We start from the raw sequence: 22,683 nt of genomic DNA, 5'->3' as shown, positions 1-22,683 counted from the left end.
ATTGATAGATTCCAAGTCAGGCCTCGCAAACTGATTCTCTCTCAGCTCACTGAATACTGAGATAATAACCCTGTGCCACCACATCAGGAGTGGCACATGCTTATATTGCTAAAATTTCTATGCTAAAAAATAAGTGAACACTCTAATTTTACATTTACAGAACTAGGAAAAGAGCTGGGCATGGTGGCTTGTGCCTGTAATCTCAGTATTCAAGAAGCTGAAGGAGGAGACCTGCCATGAGTTCAAGACCAGCCTGGGAACACAGTGAGTTCCAGATCACCCTGAGCTAGAGTAAAGTCCTGCCTCAACAGTAATAAAAACAAAAACATATAAACAACAAAGCTAACTAGAAAAATATCTAATTAAACTCAAAGCAGAATACATACTACATGAGGGGCTAGAGAGAAGGCTCAAAGCATGAACTGCCTGCTAAGCTTGGGGCCTGAGTTCATACCACAACCATGTAAAAAGCTAGGTACAATACTGTGTGCCTGTAACTCCAGCACTGGCCCAGCCCAGCCAGTTCAATCAACTAACTTTGGGTTCAGTGAGAGATTGAATCTCAATCCCTCCCACTTCAGGGATCAGGTAGGTAGCCAGAAGAGGAAGCAAAAAGATAGTAGGAGTAAGAGGAGATAAATGATCAAAGAGTGTCTTCCAGAGACAATAAACCTGATGCACATATGAAGTCACAAAGATGGTGGCAACACGCACAGATTCAAGATAGACAGGGTACCAACACTGATAGGATGAAGTAGACATAGGCTTCCATCCCTAATCAGGAACCTATCTCCAACTGGCATCCAATAGCAAATAAAAGATTAGTTATCTCTAATGGCATCTCACTGGGTATATTAATGACAGACACCTCAGGAAGGCCCAATGCCCAAGAGTACCAGTAAATGACCAACACAAAACTCCATGGTATTTTCATAAGCTTTTTGTCTCAAATTGCTTTGTTTGGGTATTCTTGTACTGACCTTTGCTTGTATAATTTGGTTTCCAATTTGTGTTTTTATGTGTTTTGTTTGTGTGTTTCTTGTATTTCTTTACTTTAATTTTATTATAGTTGATTTGTTTTTTATTTGATTGCTTGTTTTCTAAAAAAGAAAGGAAGGATGTAGAGTTGGGTGGCTGAGGATAAAGGATCCCAGAGAAGTGGGGAGGAGGAGAAACCTTGGCTATAATATAATGTATGGAAATTTTTTTCAATTAAAAAGAATAAAGGTGAAAGTGATGGTGGAAAGACATCTGACATGAACTTCTGGTCTCCAAATTCATTCTCATATACAATCACATTAATAAGCACATATGTGTTCCACACATCACATTCTCTCTCTCTAAAACAAAACAAAATAGAGCAACAAAAACATTTTTAAAAAGGAAAAAAAAAAATCGAGGGGGCTAGAGAGATAGCACCTGTTTAAGAGTATTTAAGAGTACTGGTTGCTCTTCCAGTGGACCTGGCTTTGAATCCCAGGACCCACACGGTGACTCAAAACTTAACTCTATTCCCAAGGGATCGGACATCCTCTTCTGGGCTCTGTAGCACTACATGCATATGGTGCGCATAAATACACGCAGTCACAACACCCACACACATAAAAGTAAACAACTCTTAAAAACTATTTTTAACAAAACAAAAATTAACTGAGAAGATAATACAAAATAACAGAATAAAACTATGGTTTAAAAAGTAGAACTAAAATCACCAGCTGGCTTTTTTTTTTTTTTAATTGAAAATTGAAAAACCTGGGGAAAAGAGATTCTCGTTTCCCTTAAAGACTCCTTATCTCTATGTTTTTGTCTGTTCTGTGTGTGTGCCCCTGCACACGCAGGACTCAGAGGATAAGCTGCGGAGTCAGTTCTCTCCTTCTACCCATGGACACCAGGGACTGAATCAGGTCGGCGGCTCAGTGGGTCAGTGCCTTTACTTGCTGAGCCACTGTCAGACCAAGATTCTAATCTCTAACCTCAGAAATCAAAGTGTGAGCATTAATACTAATTCTTCCAAAATGAAATCAATTAGAGAATTCTATGAAAAACTGAGCGCCAAGAAGTTAGATAGGTAATCTTTATGAAATGGACACATTTCTAGGAACATACACATTTTCAAACTGACTCAAGAGAAAAGGAAACCTATGCCAAGTAATCAAAACCCACCCAACAGCAAGCTGCAGTGGGCATACACCTATAATCCCAGCACTAGGGAAGTAGAGGCAGGAAACGCACAATAAAAAAATCTTTAAAAATTCTTTCACTTAAGAAGAGAACTTCAGCAGAGATTTACCTAGAGAAGACATATAAATGGCCAGCTAAATGAAATGTGTCCAGGGTTATTAGTCATTAGGAAGTTGTAGATCAAAGTCACAATATAAGTGGGATGGCCCTAATAAAAACAAACTAAAGCTTTCCAACGTCTGCTTGCTAAAAAATCTATCCTGAAAGCTTCCCTCTACAGCAGTCTTGCTTTTCTTTCTCTCTCAGGACTCATTATTGCTGTGGTTTGTTTGTTTTGTTTTGTTTTTTGAGACAGGTTTTCTCTGTGGAGCCTAGGCTGTCCTCAAACTCACAGAGATCTGCTTGCCTGTCTCCCTGAGTGCTGGGATGAAAGGTGTGCGCCACCATGCCTGGCTCAGGACTCACGTTAGATGCTGCATTTTATAAGTAATTTCCTCAATAACACTCTGAAAACATTCCTTTCCTAGACTCCCACCCAAAGCTCTTTTATCTGCAGCTTATTTGTAGTACTCATCAGGTTAACAGTGTACATGACAGTATTTGAATAAAATTTCCCCCTTAAACTGTGAGCTTCACAGTTTATCTTGTATATACTTAACACTCAATAAATGTCTTAAATGAACAAATGATAAAAAGCACCTTGTCAACAAGAGTGTGTATTTCATTTAGCTGCTCAGCCTCGCCTTTGCAGTCTCATTTCTCAAATCTGGTTTACTTCAGGTGATTAAGTGATGACACTGGACACACATGTGGCCTTTGTACGAGCAGGATGATAGTGTCTGTGCAAACGGCCCCAAATTACCCACTAAGAAAAAAACCTAGGCAAATACACAAAACAACTACAGTCATCCAATGGCCGGCAAAAGGATGATTTCAAGGCCAGCTTGGGCTCCAAGGTGAGAATTTGTCACAAACAGAATGAAACAAAGTTTTCTATTCAAAGTCTTTCCAGACTACCATATACAGTGGGAGAACCCAACATTCAGAGAAACAAATTTATGGGGCACAGGCAACAGAAAGGTTGGTATTACACTGAAAATCTCCATTCCTCTTTACAATGCTGCATATTGAGCCATTCTTACATATGGTAACCCCACACGAAAGTCAGACAAGGAGTGAACTACTCAGGGTTTGGATCTCCTGAGGAGGCCTCCAGTTCTAAGGAGCTAGAGAGGAGAGACCTTGCAAGCCAAGTCTAAAGGAAAGGCTAAATTCAGCCTTACAAAGCATACAAGCAAACAAGTCACAACTGGTCAGGATATTTTCCAAGTAATCCATCACCCACAACAAACCTCCTCATTCTTTAAAGCAAAACCACAAAATGCTTTAAATGGAAGATGTAAGGACCAGATAATTAATAGGATGTAGATTACTACACCATACTATAGATGTACAGTAAGTTTGTAGGCCATACTATAATGACGTCAATATGCAAACTAAAATTACTATATGACCCAATAATTCTACATGTGGGTGTTATTTACCCAAGAAATAGAGGACAAATGGAGAGTGGAATGGGATTATAATCTAAAAACCCTAAATTCACATTTTAAAATTGTACTTCTCGTGGCCTAGTTTTTGAACTAAAACATACCACTGATCGCTAGTATAAAACTTTAAAGTGTGCTATGGGAATGTATATGGAGAATTAGTGATACAAAGTATTAGGAAGAAACATTATAGAATAAAGCAGATTGCTGCTCTGAGCTCCAAAGCCAGGCCAGATAGCTTGCTTACATAGAAAGATGGTATGGAAGCACACCCTGCAGAAACACAGAAATTGTGAGCTCCATCATATTCTACATATGAGAAACATAGCTTCCAATGCCACACCAGGGATCTTGGGCTCTATTTTGTGGAGACTAGAGAGCAATAAAAGCTTGTAAGAATCACATCTTTAGGTCTTTGGTTTTGAAAAATAATGCAAAGGGTAGCTCTCACTATGCAGGAGAGACTAGAAGAAAGACTAGCAAATGGATAATTCTAGAAGCACCGGAGTAGCGTGATTAGTCAATGAAACTTGATGACTGAACAAATACAGGAAATGAAGAGAGCAAGGCATGGTTTTCTACTTCATTAGAACAGATTACAGTAACTGCAGTCAAGCTTGGTAAGGCGATGCCAGGTTTGGTTTGGCAGGAGGTATTGGGTAGGGTTTACGAATGATGAATATGAGGTTTACTAAACAACTTCAATTGGCTTATTCATAGAAAGGTAAACTTGGCGCTCAAGAAAGGACCTGAGATAGCCTTCAACTACTTACATAGGCAGAGAATAATAGACTACAGGGTGGGGAGGAGCTCTAGAAAAGTAGTGCTTATGTACTTCACCTGAGGGTGCCAATTTAACCCCCTGACAAACTCATGAAATACACTGCATCAGTTCCACTTATCAGATGAGTAAAATAGAGTTTTTAAAAAAGCAACCTATAAATAATCCCAAACCTAAGATAAACCACAAGAAACTTTATATATGGAAAGGGCAAGTAAATTATATGTTTAAATCATTTAAAGGTAGATTAGATAATAATCCAGGGGAAAAGTTACAGTTCCAAACTAAAGAAGTCTTGTTGGGAATTGAGAGGCAATGAACAATATAAGTGAAATCTACATTGGTAGACGGAAGTAGATTTTACAGACGGACTAGGGTGTGAATCAACTCATATATGGTGGTTCTCTGTGCAGAAGGGAACTACCTTTAAACTTTTCCAGGATTAGGTAACTTACAAAAATAAATCCTCATTCCCTAACCCCACTTTATTTGTCTGCATAACGTACAGTGTGTTATGATAATGCAAGCTATATAAGTAAAGCTGTTTTGTTGCCCCACTCCCCACCCCACTGCTACATCTATAGCAGCTAGCAGCTACAACCATAAGTGAGCACACATTCCTATGATCTTTAATCTGGTGGTGGTAACAACAACATGCAGAGTTCTATGACTTGGGCAGATCTTTTAATAATTCTATCAGTCTTTGGATTCAGGCAGCACCATTGGGATGTGGCTGTGACAAGAGGAGTTTCAGTACTCAGGATTATGTAAAAACTAATACTCTAACCCATCCTATTAATGAATGCTACTATAATTATAATGGAATCATAAATGGTTGCATGATATATGCAAAGTTCAACAGCTAAAAGTCACAGATGTAAATTTACAGAATAGACACATGCTGAAATCAAACTAGATACAGATGATCTGAGATGCTCAAAGAGAAACATTTTTAACACCACTATCATCTATTCTCCACATAGTAAGGTAACTACTAGAAGGAAGAAAATTAGTTAAAAATTTCTCTCTGAAAACCTAACATCGGTGTCTCATTAGCAATAATAAAAAAGATATAATCATGTGCCACCAAAACATTTCAATCAAAGGTGGATTTCATATAGAATAGTAGTCCCATGTAATTAAAAAGGGTGGAAATATTCTCTAGCTTATGATATTGCAGCCATTGTTACCAGGAAGCACAACACATTCACCGCGAGTTTGTGGTGATGCTGTGTTGTACGGAAGTGTGTTCAGAGTTCCTGGTGTTGGCTATCTAAAGATATCAAAACTGTGCTCATAAGAAATGTAAATGCAAAAGACACCTTTTCTATTTTTAGATATGTTTAAATACACAAATACCATTGCACAATGGTACAAATATAACTGCTTATAGTTTTAACATTGTAATACGCCATGCAAGATTGTAACTGAGGCTGAAACAGCTATAGCTTCATACACTGTAACACTGTATTCCTGGAAGTATCCTTGGTAACATGCAGACAATGAAGTACCTAAGGATGCATTTCTCAGATATGCCTTTGCCTCACAGTGGTACATGACTGTAAATGTGTCTTGGATAAACCTTAGTGTATACAACTATTTGGGCCTCTTTTCTCCTCTACATCTGATATGAGTTAGCAGACATTTTTGGCCCACAATGTAGATAGGCTCCTTCTGCTAAAAACAGCTGGATTTTTGAAGATAAGCTGTTGAAAAATAACAACTGCTAATCTCAATTTCTTCTCTTTCCAACCAGCACTAACTCACTGACAGCAAACTGGTGAGAAGTTTCACAGGTCTGATGAAATGTGTTAAGAAGAAAGGTAAAGGAGAATAAAGTTAAAGCTTTGATGGTGATTGTTTTGGAAGAATTTTTCCCAGTGGAGAACACAGTACCTATGTCTTTAATATCAGTTAATTAAACATCTCAAATTTCAGTACTGTTATTTAATTTTTGCAGAACTGGTCTTCAAATCTAAGGCCTTGTACATGTTAGGCAAGCAGACTAAAGCACTAAACAATATCCTTAGCCATAGTGAATATTGGACTCAATAAAACTGGTTTAAAAAAAAAAGGCTAAATTGAACATGGTGGCATATGCCTTATTGTTAACTACTTCAGAGGCTGAGGTAGGAGAATCATTTGAGCTCACAAGTACAGGGGCAAGCCTGGGCAACACAATGAAGCCCTACTTCAAAAAACAAAGAAATAAACAAACAAAAATCAATTGTGGTGGAAAGGTGAGTGGGGAGGAAGAGCATTGCTTTCAAACATAAGCACCAGCTGCTTCTGCATAGTGACTTCCAGATAGCCAGGGATACATAAAGACCCTGTCTCAAAAAACCAAAACCAACCAAACAACAACAAAAAACAGGGGTGCATGACAACTAATTTGTTGAAATTATTTTCATTATGAAGAAATAAAAAAATTAAAAGAAATAATTTCAAAATTTCCAAAACTCATATTTAAGAATAGTTAAATAAACACATTTCAAAGCTAAACATAATTATTTCTGATTTGTCCATGGCAAAGTTTTCATCACAAACTTCACTGAAAATCTGAAAATGTAAGAAAAATAAATAAATAAATAAATAAATAAAGCCTTCAGCCAGTCTGCATACTGGTCTGAGTAAAGATGAAGACATACATATTTTACTATAGGGTGGATTTTATAAAGATACAAAAGACAAAACAAGCATCAGAGAGTAAATGACATTCGAAGTGAAAGCCGTTGTTAATAAGGCTGCCATTGGTGTTGGAGGCTGACTCCCTGCATCTACATGAATGCTAGAAACACCTGGTGGAAACTATTAAAGAACACAGAGGCATCTGAGCTGTGTGCTCAGATGGAGTGTGATGGAAAATGATGGGTACGCTGAGGTTAAGATGCTGTCATGTAATACAGGAAAGCTGAGATGCTCTAGAAATAAGTTCATGTGATGAACTCCTAAGATGGAGAGAGGAGAAACAAGAGAAAGTGCTATTTCTATAATTGAAGAGACTCTTCAAGACTATTATAAACTTTTTTCATTCTTCCTTTTTTTTTTTTCCTATTCCTTACTCCTCAAACAAATCTTAAGTAGTAGTAGACTGCTGGATGGAGCAAACACGGGCTGAAGTAGTCTAAGTAGTCTCAGAGGCTAAGTGCTACGGACTGTGGGACTATGACATCATGTCTGAATCCTGGCTCTAGCCTGTGGCTGCATCGGTTTATGATGATGGATCGCTTTTCTGGGCAACAGTTGATATAAGGTATTTAAGAGCTTACAATGGCACACATGAGAATAATGACAAAACCATTTTTCCCACTCTCCTCTAACCATTATGTGATCACAAATTTTCAAGTTTTAAAAACATTAGCTCCTACCAATTAAAAGGAAAAAAATGGTACCTTTCATACCATTTTACAAATGGTTTCTTCAAAAAACTTACTGAAATAAGTAACTCTAGAAAGTACTAGAGTACACACACACAGCAGGCTGGCTTTAGTTTACAAAACCATATAACAATAAATTCACAGAGTACAATAATGCAAGTTATAGCCTGGTAAATTGAAAGTCATATATGTATTTTATTTTCTAGTTTTTTTCTTTAACTTACTTTAAAAACATTTTTTTGAGAAGCTCATGCAAGGAGACTGCATCTACATCACTCCTGCTCCTCCTTACCCTCCAACTCCTCCCATGTCCCACCCCTACCAAACCCGTAACTTCTTAACTATTCTACTTACACATAGAAACACACCACGGTGTCTATGTGACCTATCATGTCTGTTTACCACAGCTTGTATGTGCATGTAACTGAGATGACTACTGGGACTGGATATCCTTTGCTGGAGCTTGCCCTTGAGGGACACTGACCTCCTTTCTCAGAATCCACTGGCCACATGTAGTTCTGCATCTAGGGGAAGATGGCATGGAACTTCCCCCATCTCCTTTGGCATATCAACTGGTACTGCCAATATGTCATTATTGCAGTCTTGTTCTGGCAACTACACTGTTGGCAGCTCATGGGCGCATTTGCCCTCTGCTGTCTAGGGGACGCTATCTAGCAGCAGGCATCCTGTTGTACATGATGGTTGCTTTCTGATTTTATACACATTTTAATGTTATCATTAGATTATTGTTTTACATATAACAAGTATGTTTTACCTATGTGAAAATACTGATTATAAAGAGATGAAGTGTTGTGCTGGCTCGCTGTATGTCAAGTTAATCGGTTAGAGTCATATAGAAAGAAGGAACCTCTGCTAAGAAAATGCTCTTACCAGACTGGCCTGTAGGCAACTCTGCCAGGCATTTTCATGGTTGAGTATTGGTGTGGGAGGGTACAGTCTACTGTGGGTGTACAGCTGTGGGCAGCTGGTCTTGCATGGCATAAGAAAACAGGCTGAGTAAGCCATGAGGAGCAAGCAGTAAGCAGCATTCTTCTATGACCTCTGCTTCAGTGACTCCCGATTCCCTTCATGATGGACTGTAACTTGGACACGTAAACAGAAATAAACCCTTTCCACCCCAAGTTGCTTTTGGTTATGGTGTTTTATCACAGCCATAGAAACCCTAACTAACACAGTGTCTTCTTTCAATTGAAAAGCTAACCAATTGCCTAGGTGTATTTCTCTCAAACAAACAAACATACAAACCAGAAACTGGGTAGTAACCAAGTGTCTAGACAACATAAGAAAAGCTGGTATTTAAAAAAATTTAAAGCAAAACAAAACCACCAAATCTTTTCTTTGGGTTCAATTAAGAGAGCCAGCTACACAAAGGCTGATCAGCAACAGCCGTACTGCTTGACTCCAAGCCTAATAACCCCACTCAGTACATTAACTCCAGATTAGCTTTTTCCAGTTCCTAGTTCATGAATAAAGATTGTTATTTCATTAATCCTATTATGTAAGCCTTTTCTTAAGTATTTTTCTTACAATGTGAACTTTGAAAAAGTTCAGTGATTTTGTTTTTTAAGATTTATTTATTTATTATGTATAGTGTTCTGCCTGTGTGTACACCTGCAGGCCAGAAGAGGGCACCAGATCTCATTATAGGTGAGCCACCATGTGGTTGCTAGGAATTGAATTAAGGACCTTTGGAAGAGCAGCCAGTACTGATAACTCTGAGCCGTCTCTCCAGAACAAGTTCAGTGATGTTAACTGGGCAATAAACTAGGCAGAAATTGCTTTATAGAAAAGAAGGGCCCAAAATGTCACCGTCTGTGTGTCAAAATGTGTACGTCAGAGGATCCAAGTAGCCAAAGCCGGCTAGCCAGCAAGCTCAAGCAAGCTCTGCCTGTCTCCACCTCCCCCAGGCCTGGGTAGCAAGCACATGCCATCATGCCTCGCACTTTTATGAAGGTTCTGGAGACTGACTTTGGTTTTTCCCTGACTAAGCCATCTTTCTGTTTTTATCTGCTCACCTAGAAGAAATTGTCCAAATTAGTATTGGGATAATCCTTATACTATCAGGGTCTCAGGCATATTTTACTTCATACCACTGGTTTTATTTGCATAACTGGGCTTATTCTTCTTCAGTAATGTCTTTTTAATATATATATACATATATAATTTTAATACATATTTTTAGTATTTTAAAGATATATCTATATTTTAGGCTATATATTTTTATATATTATATATCAACATATTATATTAATATATTATTATATGTAAATTATATATTTAAGGTATTTTGAATGTTCTGAGAAGTTTCCTCTTAATAATATTGACAACAATCTCTCGTGTAACATCAAGCAAACTTCTGACATATAAGTAGTTTGCTGAAGAAGAAAAGATGTGGTATTTAAAAATTGTTGTTTTATTTAAAAGTGAAGCATGCTGTGGAGGAAATGTGCAAAACATAATGACAGTTTAAAGAGTTAAAGAGCAAAAGTCCATGCTCCCCCAAAGTTTAACTAGGAGGTAACAACTGTCTGTCTGTTTTTCCTAGCATATATAAAAACAGGCAGAGGAGCTCTAACCGAATAAGAGCTCCCCTCTTCTTATTAACTCCCAGCTCTCCATTTTAATGAAGACTAGAGTCTATCTGACATGGAGTGTACTAGTCATCTGAATGTCTAAGAAGTGTAGCACAATACTCAGTATCCCTTCACTTATTTAATTACTATTTTAAATTTTAATTACATATATTTTTAGGGTTAAACTTTAAATCCTACTGAAGAAGAATAAGCCTAGTTATGCAAAGAAAACCAGTGGTATGAAGTACAATATTCCTGACACTGTAATACTGTAAGGATTGTCCCAATACTAGTTGCACTGAGCCGTTTAAATTGACAGTCCAAACACTGGTAACTTCAGAAGCACCATTTTAGAAATGCTGGCCATTTTATATCTTAATGACTTTATATTTTTAATAATTTGTTTTTATTTTATGTGCATTGGTGTTTTGCCTCCATGTATGTCTATGTGAGGATGTCCGATCTTGGAGTTACAGACAATTGTGAGCTGCCGTGTGGGTGCTGGGAACTGAACCTTAGTTCTCTGAAAGAGCAGTCAGCACTCTTAACCGCTAAGCCACATCTCCAGCCCATCTTAATGACTTTAGATAACTCTTTTTTTTTTTTTTTTTTTTAAGATAACTCTTTTTAAAAGTTAAGTAGAAAAGCCAATAAAAGAAAGAAAGCCAATAAACTTACTTGGGATACACTGGTTCATACAGGTATTTGTCCCCTCTTGAAGATGTGATATGAAAAAACAAGATGTAGCCATTTGCTGTCTGAAAAGAGAAATTTTATCAACCATGAATTAGAATGTTAACTGTCATTCTAGGTTGTAATTTTACAGGACTATGAAAAGAAATCTTGTTCAGCTCTCCCCTGAAGAATTATAGCCTCTTTATATATATAAAATGACGTTTAAGATAACCCATTTTTAAAAAATGTTTAACAAAATTTTTAAATGTTTTAAAGTTGGTAATTGAAGTCCATGGACATGAGCATTCTAAAACAATTGTATAACTGAACAGATGAGTGCTGTGCCAAACACACAGTACACATTGAACTCTATGAAAGTGTGGTAAATAATTAAGTTTGCAAAGCAATACTACCAAATAGGTAAAATGCCTGATTGTACCCAAAACTTTATCAGTTACTTCAAAGCAGGATAATCTATATAGCTAAAAGTAAAAACTTTAATCTTTTAATATTAAATATACTGTGAAATACTAGGAAAAAGAATAAGAGCAAATCTTGAAATTTCAAAATCAGCTAAAGTCAATTTCTAATTTCCAGGATATAAGCATTTGAAGTTCAAGTCTGAACATCTAAGTTTTAAAGTAACTAAATATTATAAAAAACAAACTGTATTTTTAAAAAAATTGCAGTTTTGGGTGACTGGAGCAGGTTTCTGGCCAGCCAGAGCTACCCTAAGAGACTCTATCTCAAAAACAACACTAACCCAACAACAACAAAATTATAAACAACACAAAACATTGTTATATGACTATGGTAAACACCTGTGACTTACAAAACTCAAACAGCCACATTCCATTTGCGCAAATATGTTAAATACTATATATCATTGCTTCTAGAAGAAGCAATCCAGTGAAGTGGCAGTTTTTTCCCCAAACAACTTTACCCTAACACTGAATTTCTATCATCTCCGAGGTACATGAATATGAATCCAAAGTTCAAACAATCAAAACCAAAGAAGTCATCCACGGTTTCCTATTTCTTCTCAGAATGAGCTTCCTGTTTTTCAGTTAAAGGAATGAGAGGAAACAGATTTCCCAGTGCAGCCAGGGTTGGTTTGTTTGCCCTTCTGTAATATAATTTCAAAAACTACAGTTTAATGTACTAGGATATTAAAGAAGAAAGTAAAGATCATTCAGGAAATATTATCTTTGGAATTCTTCATGGCAATTTTGCACTTTTGAAATAGAAAAACAAGAGATTAATGACTTCCAATCAAACTACAGCAAAAGTCATAAACATGTCCTATCCCATGCAGAATGGTGACTACTGCAAACTTCTGCTGCCACCTCATTAGGGCAAGGAAAGGCAACAAAGAATGGCCAGCTCTTAAGATGGTAGCATTACCACAAATGCTGTCTGGGAGATCAGTCACTCAAAGGTCAAGAAGTTCACCACTTCACACACTCAAATGCTCACAGCATACACAGCGAAGTAATAAAGAATATACACAACTATGTCAGTGAGAATAAAACACCACTTTATACTAGCAATTCATCTAATACAAAAGTGAATACACAAATAATATCTTGGTTTACTAGTTGATATTTGGTATCAATCATTTTAAATAAATATTCAGATTTCTGTGTATACCAAACATTATATACTTTTAAATCTCAATGACATCTACTATTGACATTCCATATGCAGTTCTGCTTTTGAACAATTTTTAACATCTTAGTATTAAATGATGTCCCTTGCCCTTTAAACAAATCTGTTACTATGCACTATTATAATGACCTTTCTATCCATGACTCCCAAATTATATAAAGAAAGCATTAACTATTGCTTAATCTTTTCAGGTAATAATCTTAATTCCCTCTGTTAACATACATACACATACAACCACGAAGAAACACTTCACACAAGCAGTTAGGGAAAGTTATACTACAGTGGTTTTCAACCTTTCTTGGGGATGGTCTGATGTATTTTGATGGTAATTCCTGCTTGCTGTCTCTGTGACCCACCTTTTGATTAATAAAAAGCCATCCCACCTGGGCAGGCCAAAGGAGATAGGTGGGGCTTAAAGAGAGAGAGGAATCCTGGGAAGAAGAAGAGGAAGGAGAAGGAAAGAAGAAAGGAGAGACTCTGAGAAGAGAGGAAGGCTGCCATGCGTTAGAAGCACATGGCAGGTGTGGATAGAAAATCTGGCCCAGATGAAGAACATTAGCGAGTATTTGGGATTATGGATGGGAGGTAGCTTGATAGAAGTTATTAGAAGTAGGTATGTGATACCTGCCCCACTGTGGGAGGTAGTTGAGAGGCTAATGTCTGCCTTGCCCCAGGTTAACTAAGGCTATTTTAAAATACAGCAAGTGCTTGTGTCTTGATTGACGGCTAACCAGGCATACTGACAGTACAGATAAACCTTCCTCGTGCTGTAGGCCTTTAATATAGTTCCTCATGTTGTGATGACCCCAACCATAGAATTATTTCATTGCTTTCACTGCATTCATAACTGTAATTTTGCTGCTGTTATGAATCATAATATAAATGTCTGTGTTTTTCGATGGTCTTAGGTGATCCCTGTGAAAGGGCTATTCAGCCCCTGCACCCACAGATGGAGAACCACTGCCATAACAGGAAGCTTTAGCAAAGAAGCAAAACCTAACCTCTGAGAGTTGAATTTGTGGGGCTGGGGAGATGGCTCAGTGCTTAAGAGCACTGACTATTTATTGTTCCAGAAGACCTAGTTTCAATTCCCAGCACCCCCATGCAGCTCACACCTGTCTACAACTCCAAGATCTGACATCCTCACATAGGTATACATGCAGGCTAAACACCAATGACGTAAAATTAAAATAAATAAAATTTAAAAAGAACAGGAAAGAAAAAGAAAGTTGAATTTGTTTTCAGAGTTACCACAATCACTACTCACTACAATTTAAAACCCAAATAAAGAAACAGGAGAGTAATGCACAACCACAGGAAAATAAAGAGTATATCAAAAACTGTCACTGAGCAAGTTCAAGCATCGAAATTTATCATTTATTTTCGATTTTTGAAATAGGATTTCTCTGTGTAGCCAATCAAAAACATTAAATCAACAGGCTTAAAATATGTCCAATGAACTAAAAGAACCACGGATCAATCCTTGTTGTTGCTGAGGTGTGGTAAGCTCAATAGGTCAGGAGATTATTGCCATAGAACAGAGAATTTACAGTTTGGGGAGTAAGGTACACAAGCGTACCACACCAAAGGACGTACCAGAGTCTGCCAGGGAGCACAGAAGCAAGGAGAAAACCTCAGTATAAGACGCACTACCTTGGAAGCTAGAGAGATGGCATAGTGGTTAAGAGCAGTGTCTGTTCTTCCAGAGGTCTTGAGTTCAATTCATAGCAACCACGTGGTGGCTCATAACCATCTATAATTTGATCTGATGCCCTGTTCTGGTATGCAGGCATACATGCAGATAGAACACTCATATTGAATAAATAAATCTTTTTTTTTTTTTTTTAAAGTCACTACCTTGGTTTCCACAGTATCCTGGTTAGTTTTATGTCAACTTGACACAAGCTTGAGTCATCTGGGAAGAGTATTATCAACTGAAAAAAATGCCTCCATCAGACTGGGCCTAAGTCTACAACACATTTTTTTACATAGTGGCTGATGTGGGAAGGCTCACTGACGACAGTACTACCCACCCCAGGGCAGGTGATCCTGGTTGCTATAAGAAAGCAGGGTTAGGGGTGAAAGAGCCAGAGGGGTCAAGAACACCACAAGAAAACACAAAATCAACAAATCTGGGCCCCACACACATATGTAACATGTGCAGGTTGGTCCTCACATGAGACCTCTAACAGCGGGAGCGGGGGCTGTCTCTGACTCTGCTGCCTGCCTTGGCATCCCTTTCCCTAACTGGACAGCCCTGTCTAGCACCAGCAGAAGAAGATACACCCAGTCTTACTTGGTACGCGAAGGCAGGCTGATATAAATGGGAAGTCTTCCCTTCTCTGAAAAGAAAGGGAGGGGAGTCTCAGAGAGGGGAGGGAAGGTGAGAGGGAGGGACTGGAAGGAGAGGAAGGAGGGAAGGTCTGATCCAGATGTAGAGTAAATAAATTAATTAATGAAGAAAAAGAAAGGAAGCAGGCTGAGCAAGGCACGAGGAGCAAGGCAGTGAACAGCATCCTCCATGGCCTCTGTCTCAGTTCCTGCCTCGACTTCCCTTGGTGATGGAGTGTGACTTGAGAGCAGTAAGATGAAGCAAACCCTTCCTCTTCAGTTTGCTTCTGGTCACCGTGGTTTATCACAATAAAAACCCTGAGTCACATGGAAGGAAATGGGTGACCCAAAGCAAAGAGGTTTAGTGCCAGCTAGCTTGAGTGGCATCACGGGGCTCTGGAGGATGAGGATGATCCTTATTTGGTGCTTGGCTCTCAAATATAAACAGAGTTAAAGGCAAGATCTCCCGTGAAAACAAAGACCAAGATGTCAGAGGTTCCAAATTACAGAAAATTGAAAGCCATGATCAAATCAGAGGAAGATTTTTTTTTTTTAAGTTTGGTTTTTCTTTCTTTCTTTTTTTTTGGGGGGGGGGGGTTCTGTTTGTTTGGTTTTTTTTTTTTTTTTTTTTGGTTGGTTTGTTTTTTTTTTTTTTTTTGAGACAGGGTTTCTCTGTGTAGCCTTGGCTGTCCTGGACTTGCTTTGTAAACCAGCCTAGCCTCGAACTCACAGAGATCCACCTGCCTCTGCCTCTTGAGTGATGGTATTAAAGGTATGCGCCACCATGCCCTGCTTTAGTTTTATAATTTTAACAATGACTTCGAGGCCAGCCTGGTCTACAAAGCAAGTCCAGGACACCCAAGACTACAGAGAAACCCTGTCTCAAAAAACAAAACAAAACAATACAAAAATACAAAAATATGTAATTTTAACAGTCTAACTCTACTTCAATGAGAATATAATTCTCTTTAAGGTGCTAATGTTTTGGGGCCAATTAGGATTTAATGCTGTTATTCCTAATGATCAAAACTGAATGCAAAGATTTATTGATTAATGTTGGCTAGTAATGAGAATTTACATATATCCCATCTAAGATGAGATGAGTTCCCTGTCCGCGCATGCACACACAACCTTATTCTTGCTATGTATGCAGCCATGGCTGAATTAGGTCCTGCTATGTAGCCCAGGCTTACTTTGAATTTGCAACAATTGAACCTTAGTCTGGCAAGCACTGGGATTATAGGTGCGTGGTTCAATGAAAAACAGAAGCTTCTCTTTTGCACAACTAAAAAAAAAAAACTTTACAAAAAAATTGTTTTGAACTTGGATCAAGGTTGTTAAGAATGCTATTTGAACTGTGACATGAACTCAGGAAATTAATTTCCTGCTAATTCCATGTGGGATATAATTTTCTTCTCTGACTTCTGAAAGCATTAAAGTATTTTCTGAAAGTATTGAACGCAGTCTGACACTACTTATGATCCAAGCAGTTTCACTAGTTGTCACTGAAGTTACTTCACAATGTATCAGTTTCCTAGATGAGGCCTGTTTACAGTGTTAGCCTGAATTCAATGTTTATCAAATCCACAGCAGAAGCTACTTTCCATGCTAAGAGTATAACTCAGTGGTAGAGTGACTGGCATGTGTGTTGCCCTAGTAATCCCAGCACACGCAAGAACAGCTGTTTCCAAAGCCATTCACTGCTTATTAAGGAGCAGATGGTGACTCACCATCTGCACCCTCCCCCCAAAACAGGGTTTCTCTGTGTAGCCGTGGCTGTTCTGAACTCAACTTTGTAGACCAGGCTGGCATCGAACTCAGAGATCCACCTGCCTCTGCCTGGAGTGCTAGGATTACAGGCATGCACTACCATGCTTGGTTGGAAGATGACTCTTTTTTAAGTTCAGAAGAATGTTAATTTCAGACAAAAACTATAAAGGTTTCCAACAAGCCTTTACCACCACTAAGCCATCAAACAGCTGTCAGGACACACTAGTCAAGACATTCGGTTCTTACCTCTGAGGAAAACTGAAAACAATCATGGGCTTTGAAAGCCTGAGTTTCACAACTTCAAAATCTGTCCAGCTATGTCCTTTTCTATTTTGTATCTTATTTTTGCTTTCAATAAATGCCTATCTTAGTGGAGTCCACTTCATTTTGTACTAAATTAATAACTAGTTTTCTCAACTTCTTTGAGTGTTTTATGAATCTAGAGATGTTCCATACAGGCTATGCGTACGGAGTAATTCTCAGCTTTTCACACTCAGCACTGGCCCTTCAAAGAAACTGTAACAGAGCAGAACTATATAATTTGATAATTCATCAAGAATTGAGCAATTGGGGCTGGAGAGATGGCTCGGTGGTTAGGGCACTTACTGCTCTTGCAGGGACTCTGGTTCTATTCCCAGTGCTCCATCAAGGTTCACAACCATCCCTAACAGTTCCAGGGGGTCCAGTGCCTATTTTGGACTTCCCCTGACACCAGACACATACACGACACACAGACAAAATACTATATACATAAAAAATAAGAACATTTTTTTCAAGAACTGAGCAATTTTACTTTGTATATACTTTCAAATTCTCATATAATAAACTGTTTTAAATTTTCTAATTTTTCTATTAGTTTCAATGAGTTAGGACTATATGGTGAGTATTTAGTGTGGTAATAACACTTACACTGTATTCCTTTGGAGTTCACTGCATAATACACACAGTATTTTGCCACTTAATTCAACAATAAAAAAATATAGACTTGAATGTTTTAAAAGCATGACATAATTTACTCTTCTGTCTTTTGAAGTATGTACTAGTAATAAATACTATAATATAAATATAAAATATCACTGTGTATAGTAGCACTTGGCATACAATATAGTTATAACTGTGTTATAATAATTTGTAGTGTGCTGCACAAAAGTGGAAAATATTGGGAATATCACATACGGTTGTTGTCAGCACTTCTCAACTCAAATCTGCTGTTAGACAAATACATAAATAAGTGAGCATGTTTGTGTTCCAATAAAGCACTATTTATGGACACGGGAATACATTATGTGTGTGCACATGTACATATAATGTACACACATTCATTTTTGAGCAAACCAGAATGTCATACCTTGATTTGCTTTGATTATTTCTATCTGTACAATCAATTATAGTTTATAGATTACATATAGCAGGCAGAATTTGCTATGTAGTTGAGAAGTCTGCAGCTCTGCTACAAGAAGTGCAGACTACTTAGTACTTTTGTCATCTGGAACATTTTCAGATAAGCAGCCCAGTCACCACAAGACTGGGAACAAACACACTGATGTGCTAACGTAACACTTAAGACAACAGTGAGTGGACAGTGGTGTAATTCAGTGCTTAAGCACTTGCCTAGCATGCACAAGACTCCAGTTTGATCTCCATGATGGAGGGAAGGGTACAGTAAATGAAATCTAAGTTCTCTAACTTATTATTAATTAATTAATTAATTTATTTATTTATTATTTTTTGAGACAGAGTTTCTCTGTGTAGTCTAGGATGTTCTGGATTCGTTTTGTAGGCCAGGCTGGCCTCGAACTCACAGAGATCTGCCTGCCTCTGCCTCTCTGAGTGCTGGCATTAGAGGTGTGTGCCACTGCACCTGACTGACTCATTTTCTAATTTCTCCAATATACATTATCTGTGGGCTAGAGGGGGCGGTAGCTCAGAAGATTACAAAGAAAGGGACACAAGTGTTGTTCAGGGATGGCAGAATAAGGAAGGTACAGTGGCTGGAAGAAGACAGAATAGAGCTGAAGAGGGTGGCGCACACCTGTAATATGTCAGCACTCAGGAGGCAGAGGCAGGCAGATCTCTGTGAGTTCAAGGCCAGCCTGGTCTACAAAGTGAGTCCAAGCCAACCAAGGCTACACAGAGAACCCCTGTCTTGAAAAAACAAACAAACCAAAGCAAACCAACCAACCAAAGAAAAGACAGAGTAGGATAGCATAGGCCCACAGAAATCAGTACAGCTTTATATCACAAAAAATTACTAAGTGCGTAAAAGACTAAAATGAAATCATATTAGAAAACCTCAGTTAAATGTACCTTTATAATTTCTTAAGCTAATGATAATTTGGAAGATATACTTACTGACACTGCTATCATGGTACTATCCGGCCTCCATTCAGCTTGTTTGTAAGATCCAAACTGAGTAGATGATTTAGCTGGCTCCTTGTATGTTACAATTAACACACTAGGCTGGAAGAAAACAAGTATATTTTACTTTAGTAGTATATCATAGAAACATAGATAAGCAAAATTTAAACATTACTTATAGCATACATTAGCAATAATTTAAGCTGTTGCATAATCTAATATCAAATCATCCACCTTCAATAATCCAAACAACTTACCAAAGAAAAACAAGCTGTTAGTTATGCATACATCTACTGAATAAGCTAAACTGATTCAATAATTAGTAAATTTCCAAAACAGAACCATACTCAGCTATGTTCATAGGTGAATTAAGCCAAATATTTAAAGAAGAAATTATATCAGTTCTCTATAACCTTCCCTAAAACAGAAGTGACAGTGGGTAGGGGATCCTTCCTGATTGATTTTGTTAGTCCAGCATTATCCTACCAAACTCAGACAAACTATATGAAAACCAAAAACCAACACACCAAAATCTCTCAAGAATTTAGATGCAAAATATCTCAACAAAATATTAGCAAATTAAATCTAACAAGGAGCCATGTACCAGGACCAAGTGTACTATATCCAGGCATTCAAGGCTAGCTCAACAGTCAAAAGCCAACTAAACACAATAAAAAGAAGAAGAAAAATAATAACATCAATAAAGGCAAAAAAAAAAAATTAATATGTAACATCGGTTCAGAGAACTCCAACTTGCTAATGAACAGCTACAAAAATCCCACATCTATGATTACACTTAGTAATGAGAAAGTCTGAGCTTTCTCACCTGAGGAACAAGGCAAGGATGCATTCACTACTATTCAAGATAGTAGCACAATTCCTGATGAATGTCATATGACAAAGAAAGAAAATAGAAGGCATACATAATGGGAAGGAAAATATTAACCTGTCTTTATTCACAGATAACAGTGGCACATGCAAAATTTGAAAGAACTAACAACAAATTCTAAAATAAATAAGCAGTGATAGCAAAGTTACAAGATACAAAATTAATATACAAGAGTTTATCATTTTCATATATTCCAATAATAAAAAGTATGATTTTATAATAAAAACCATTTTCACTTTTACTGCATTATTCCAAATGAAATATTTAGTGTTTAAATCCAATGGTATTATGTACATAAGAAATACTATACATATACGAATGGAAGATAATGAAAGAACAGATGAATAGTCCATATTAATGGACAGAAAAGTGCCAATATAACAATTCTTCTAGTTTGATCTACAATTCAACATAATCCCAGCCCAAATCTGAGTAGCTATTTGGAGAATGTCAACAAGCTAACTCTAAAATTTAGGTGAAGAGTTTCAAAACAAAGAGTGGTGATGAATGCTGGAGTGCTAACGCTAAGTTTAAGACATCACTATAAAGCTACAGTAAACATGCAGGAAAAAAAATAGAGCAATTGATCAAAGAAACAGAACAGAGAGCCTGAAAACGGACTCTCACAGTCAACTGATCTTTGTCAAAGAGCAAAGGCAATACAGGGCTGGAATAAATGAAAATGATTCACAAAAGTTCAAGATAAATACCTTACACAATTCTCAAGAACTCAACATAAATCAAAATCCTATGTGTACAGTGTAAAATTCCTGGAATAGAACATGGTAAAAAAAAAAAAAAAAAAACAAACCTAGATGACCCTACAAAGGTGCACTATCTAGAGCAGATGATTCATAATTCATTAAAAATTGTTCTGTGAAAAATGCTATAAAGAGAATGAGGACAAAGAGAATGGGGAAATGTTTCTGAATGCCTAATAAAGAACTGCTATACAAATACACAAACTTAAAATTCAGTAAGAAACAAAACAACCCAATTAAAAGAAGGGTAAAAGATCTCAACAACAACCCAACAAGAACTACACATGGAAATTAATCTTTTCACATGATATTCACCATCATCTGTCCTTAGATAAAAGTCAACAACAGGAATTCACATTCTTTGCTGTTGAAAATGCAGAATGATACAGCCACTTTACACAGCTGGCTCACACTTACAAAACCAAACCAACTAATTGTATAAGGTAGCATTTACTCATTACTCAACCAATTGAGCTTTAAAAAAAAGTTCACACCAAAGACAGTTTAAAACCCTGAGTGTGGTGGCCCCAAGCTCTTAGGAGGCTAAGGCAAAAGAATCATGAATTTTGCAGCAGCCTGGGTTTCAGTGCTCTTGGGACTAGCTTGGGCTGCACAATAAGAAAGGCCCCATTTAAATGGCAACACCAACAAAAGTAAAGCACAAACAATATAGTAGTTTCATAAATATTGCCAAAACTTGGAAATAACCATAATATTCCTTCAGTAATGAATTAACTATAGCAGACTCAGATATCAAGACATAAATAAATATGGAGAAGCCTTAAATGCATTATTATTGGAAAAGATGAATACTATACAGTTGCAATTATATGATACTTGGAAAAGTTCAGGCAGGAGACTTTGTTTTTGTTTCTGTTTGTGGTGTTTAAATGGGAACCATCAGGGCTAGAAGAAGAAAGTGAGTGGATGGGTCACTGAGGCTCACAGCAAACGCTCTGTATGCTGCAGTCTGGGTTCTGGATGGCCCCCAAAGACCCACGTATTTTAGGTGTGGTTCCTGGAACATGGTGCTATTGAGAGGTAAGAGAACCGTTAGAAGTAGGGCCCCAAGAAACGAAATTATACTGGTCCCTCCTTCTGCCCCCTTTTCCCTTCTGGGCTGCCGTGAGGGGAGTGGCTCCCTTCGCCATGTATACTCACCGTCGTGTGCTATGTCTCCACAGACCCCAGAGACACGCCTTCTGATCATGGGCTGAAACCCATCTCAGGTATTTGGGAACAGTAACGAAAAGCTGACTAACATACACTGTAATGCTATACATTTCTCAACCCACAGAATGCAGGGTGTCAAGAGTGGACCCGGCAGTAAGGACTTTCCATAATAATCACTGGTCAGTGTGGGGGTCACTGGTAGTAACAAACACCCCTCAAAGTAAGAGGTGCTGACATGAAGGAGCGTTACTGAAGGAGGGGCAGGCAATAAGTGAGGATTCTCTGTTCTTGCTGCTCAATTTTGTTGAAAACCTAAATCTACTTTTAAAAATAGGTTTATTCTTAAAATAAAAGGCACAAAGATTTCAGTCAATATCTACTAAAGGTTAAAAAGATATAACATAATAAAAATTAGATCAAAATTCTAATCTTATAAAGTTTATAACCTACTCTGGAAAAGCATAATATCTGCAAGTAGGAATCCAGGGAGAGAGTGTAGCACACCACCAAATTCTAAGCAACATGATAATAATGTATCTGGGCAGCTCTTCAGTTTCTCAAACATTTTTCATATT

General features: G+C 37.6%; 1 protein-coding gene across 1 annotated transcript in view; it reads right to left on the bottom strand.

The window, feature by feature from the left end:
* Positions 1-22,683, bottom strand: part of Ric1 (RIC1 homolog, RAB6A GEF complex partner 1) — a 90,995-nt gene that overhangs the window by 59,935 nt on the left and 8,377 nt on the right. The window contains exons 2-3 of the mRNA XM_051146317.1: positions 19,280-19,387; positions 11,162-11,241 (exon numbers count right to left, since the gene is read on the bottom strand). Coding sequence (XP_051002274.1) covers positions 11,162-11,241; positions 19,280-19,387 — 188 coding nt within the window. The remainder of the gene's footprint in view (positions 1-11,161; positions 11,242-19,279; positions 19,388-22,683) is intronic.

This window comes from Acomys russatus, chromosome 5 (genome assembly GCF_903995435.1).
Source record: "Acomys russatus chromosome 5, mAcoRus1.1, whole genome shotgun sequence".
NCBI classification, from domain to species: domain Eukaryota; kingdom Metazoa; phylum Chordata; class Mammalia; order Rodentia; family Muridae; genus Acomys; species Acomys russatus.
This window is presented reverse-complemented; position numbering and strand designations above follow the sequence as displayed.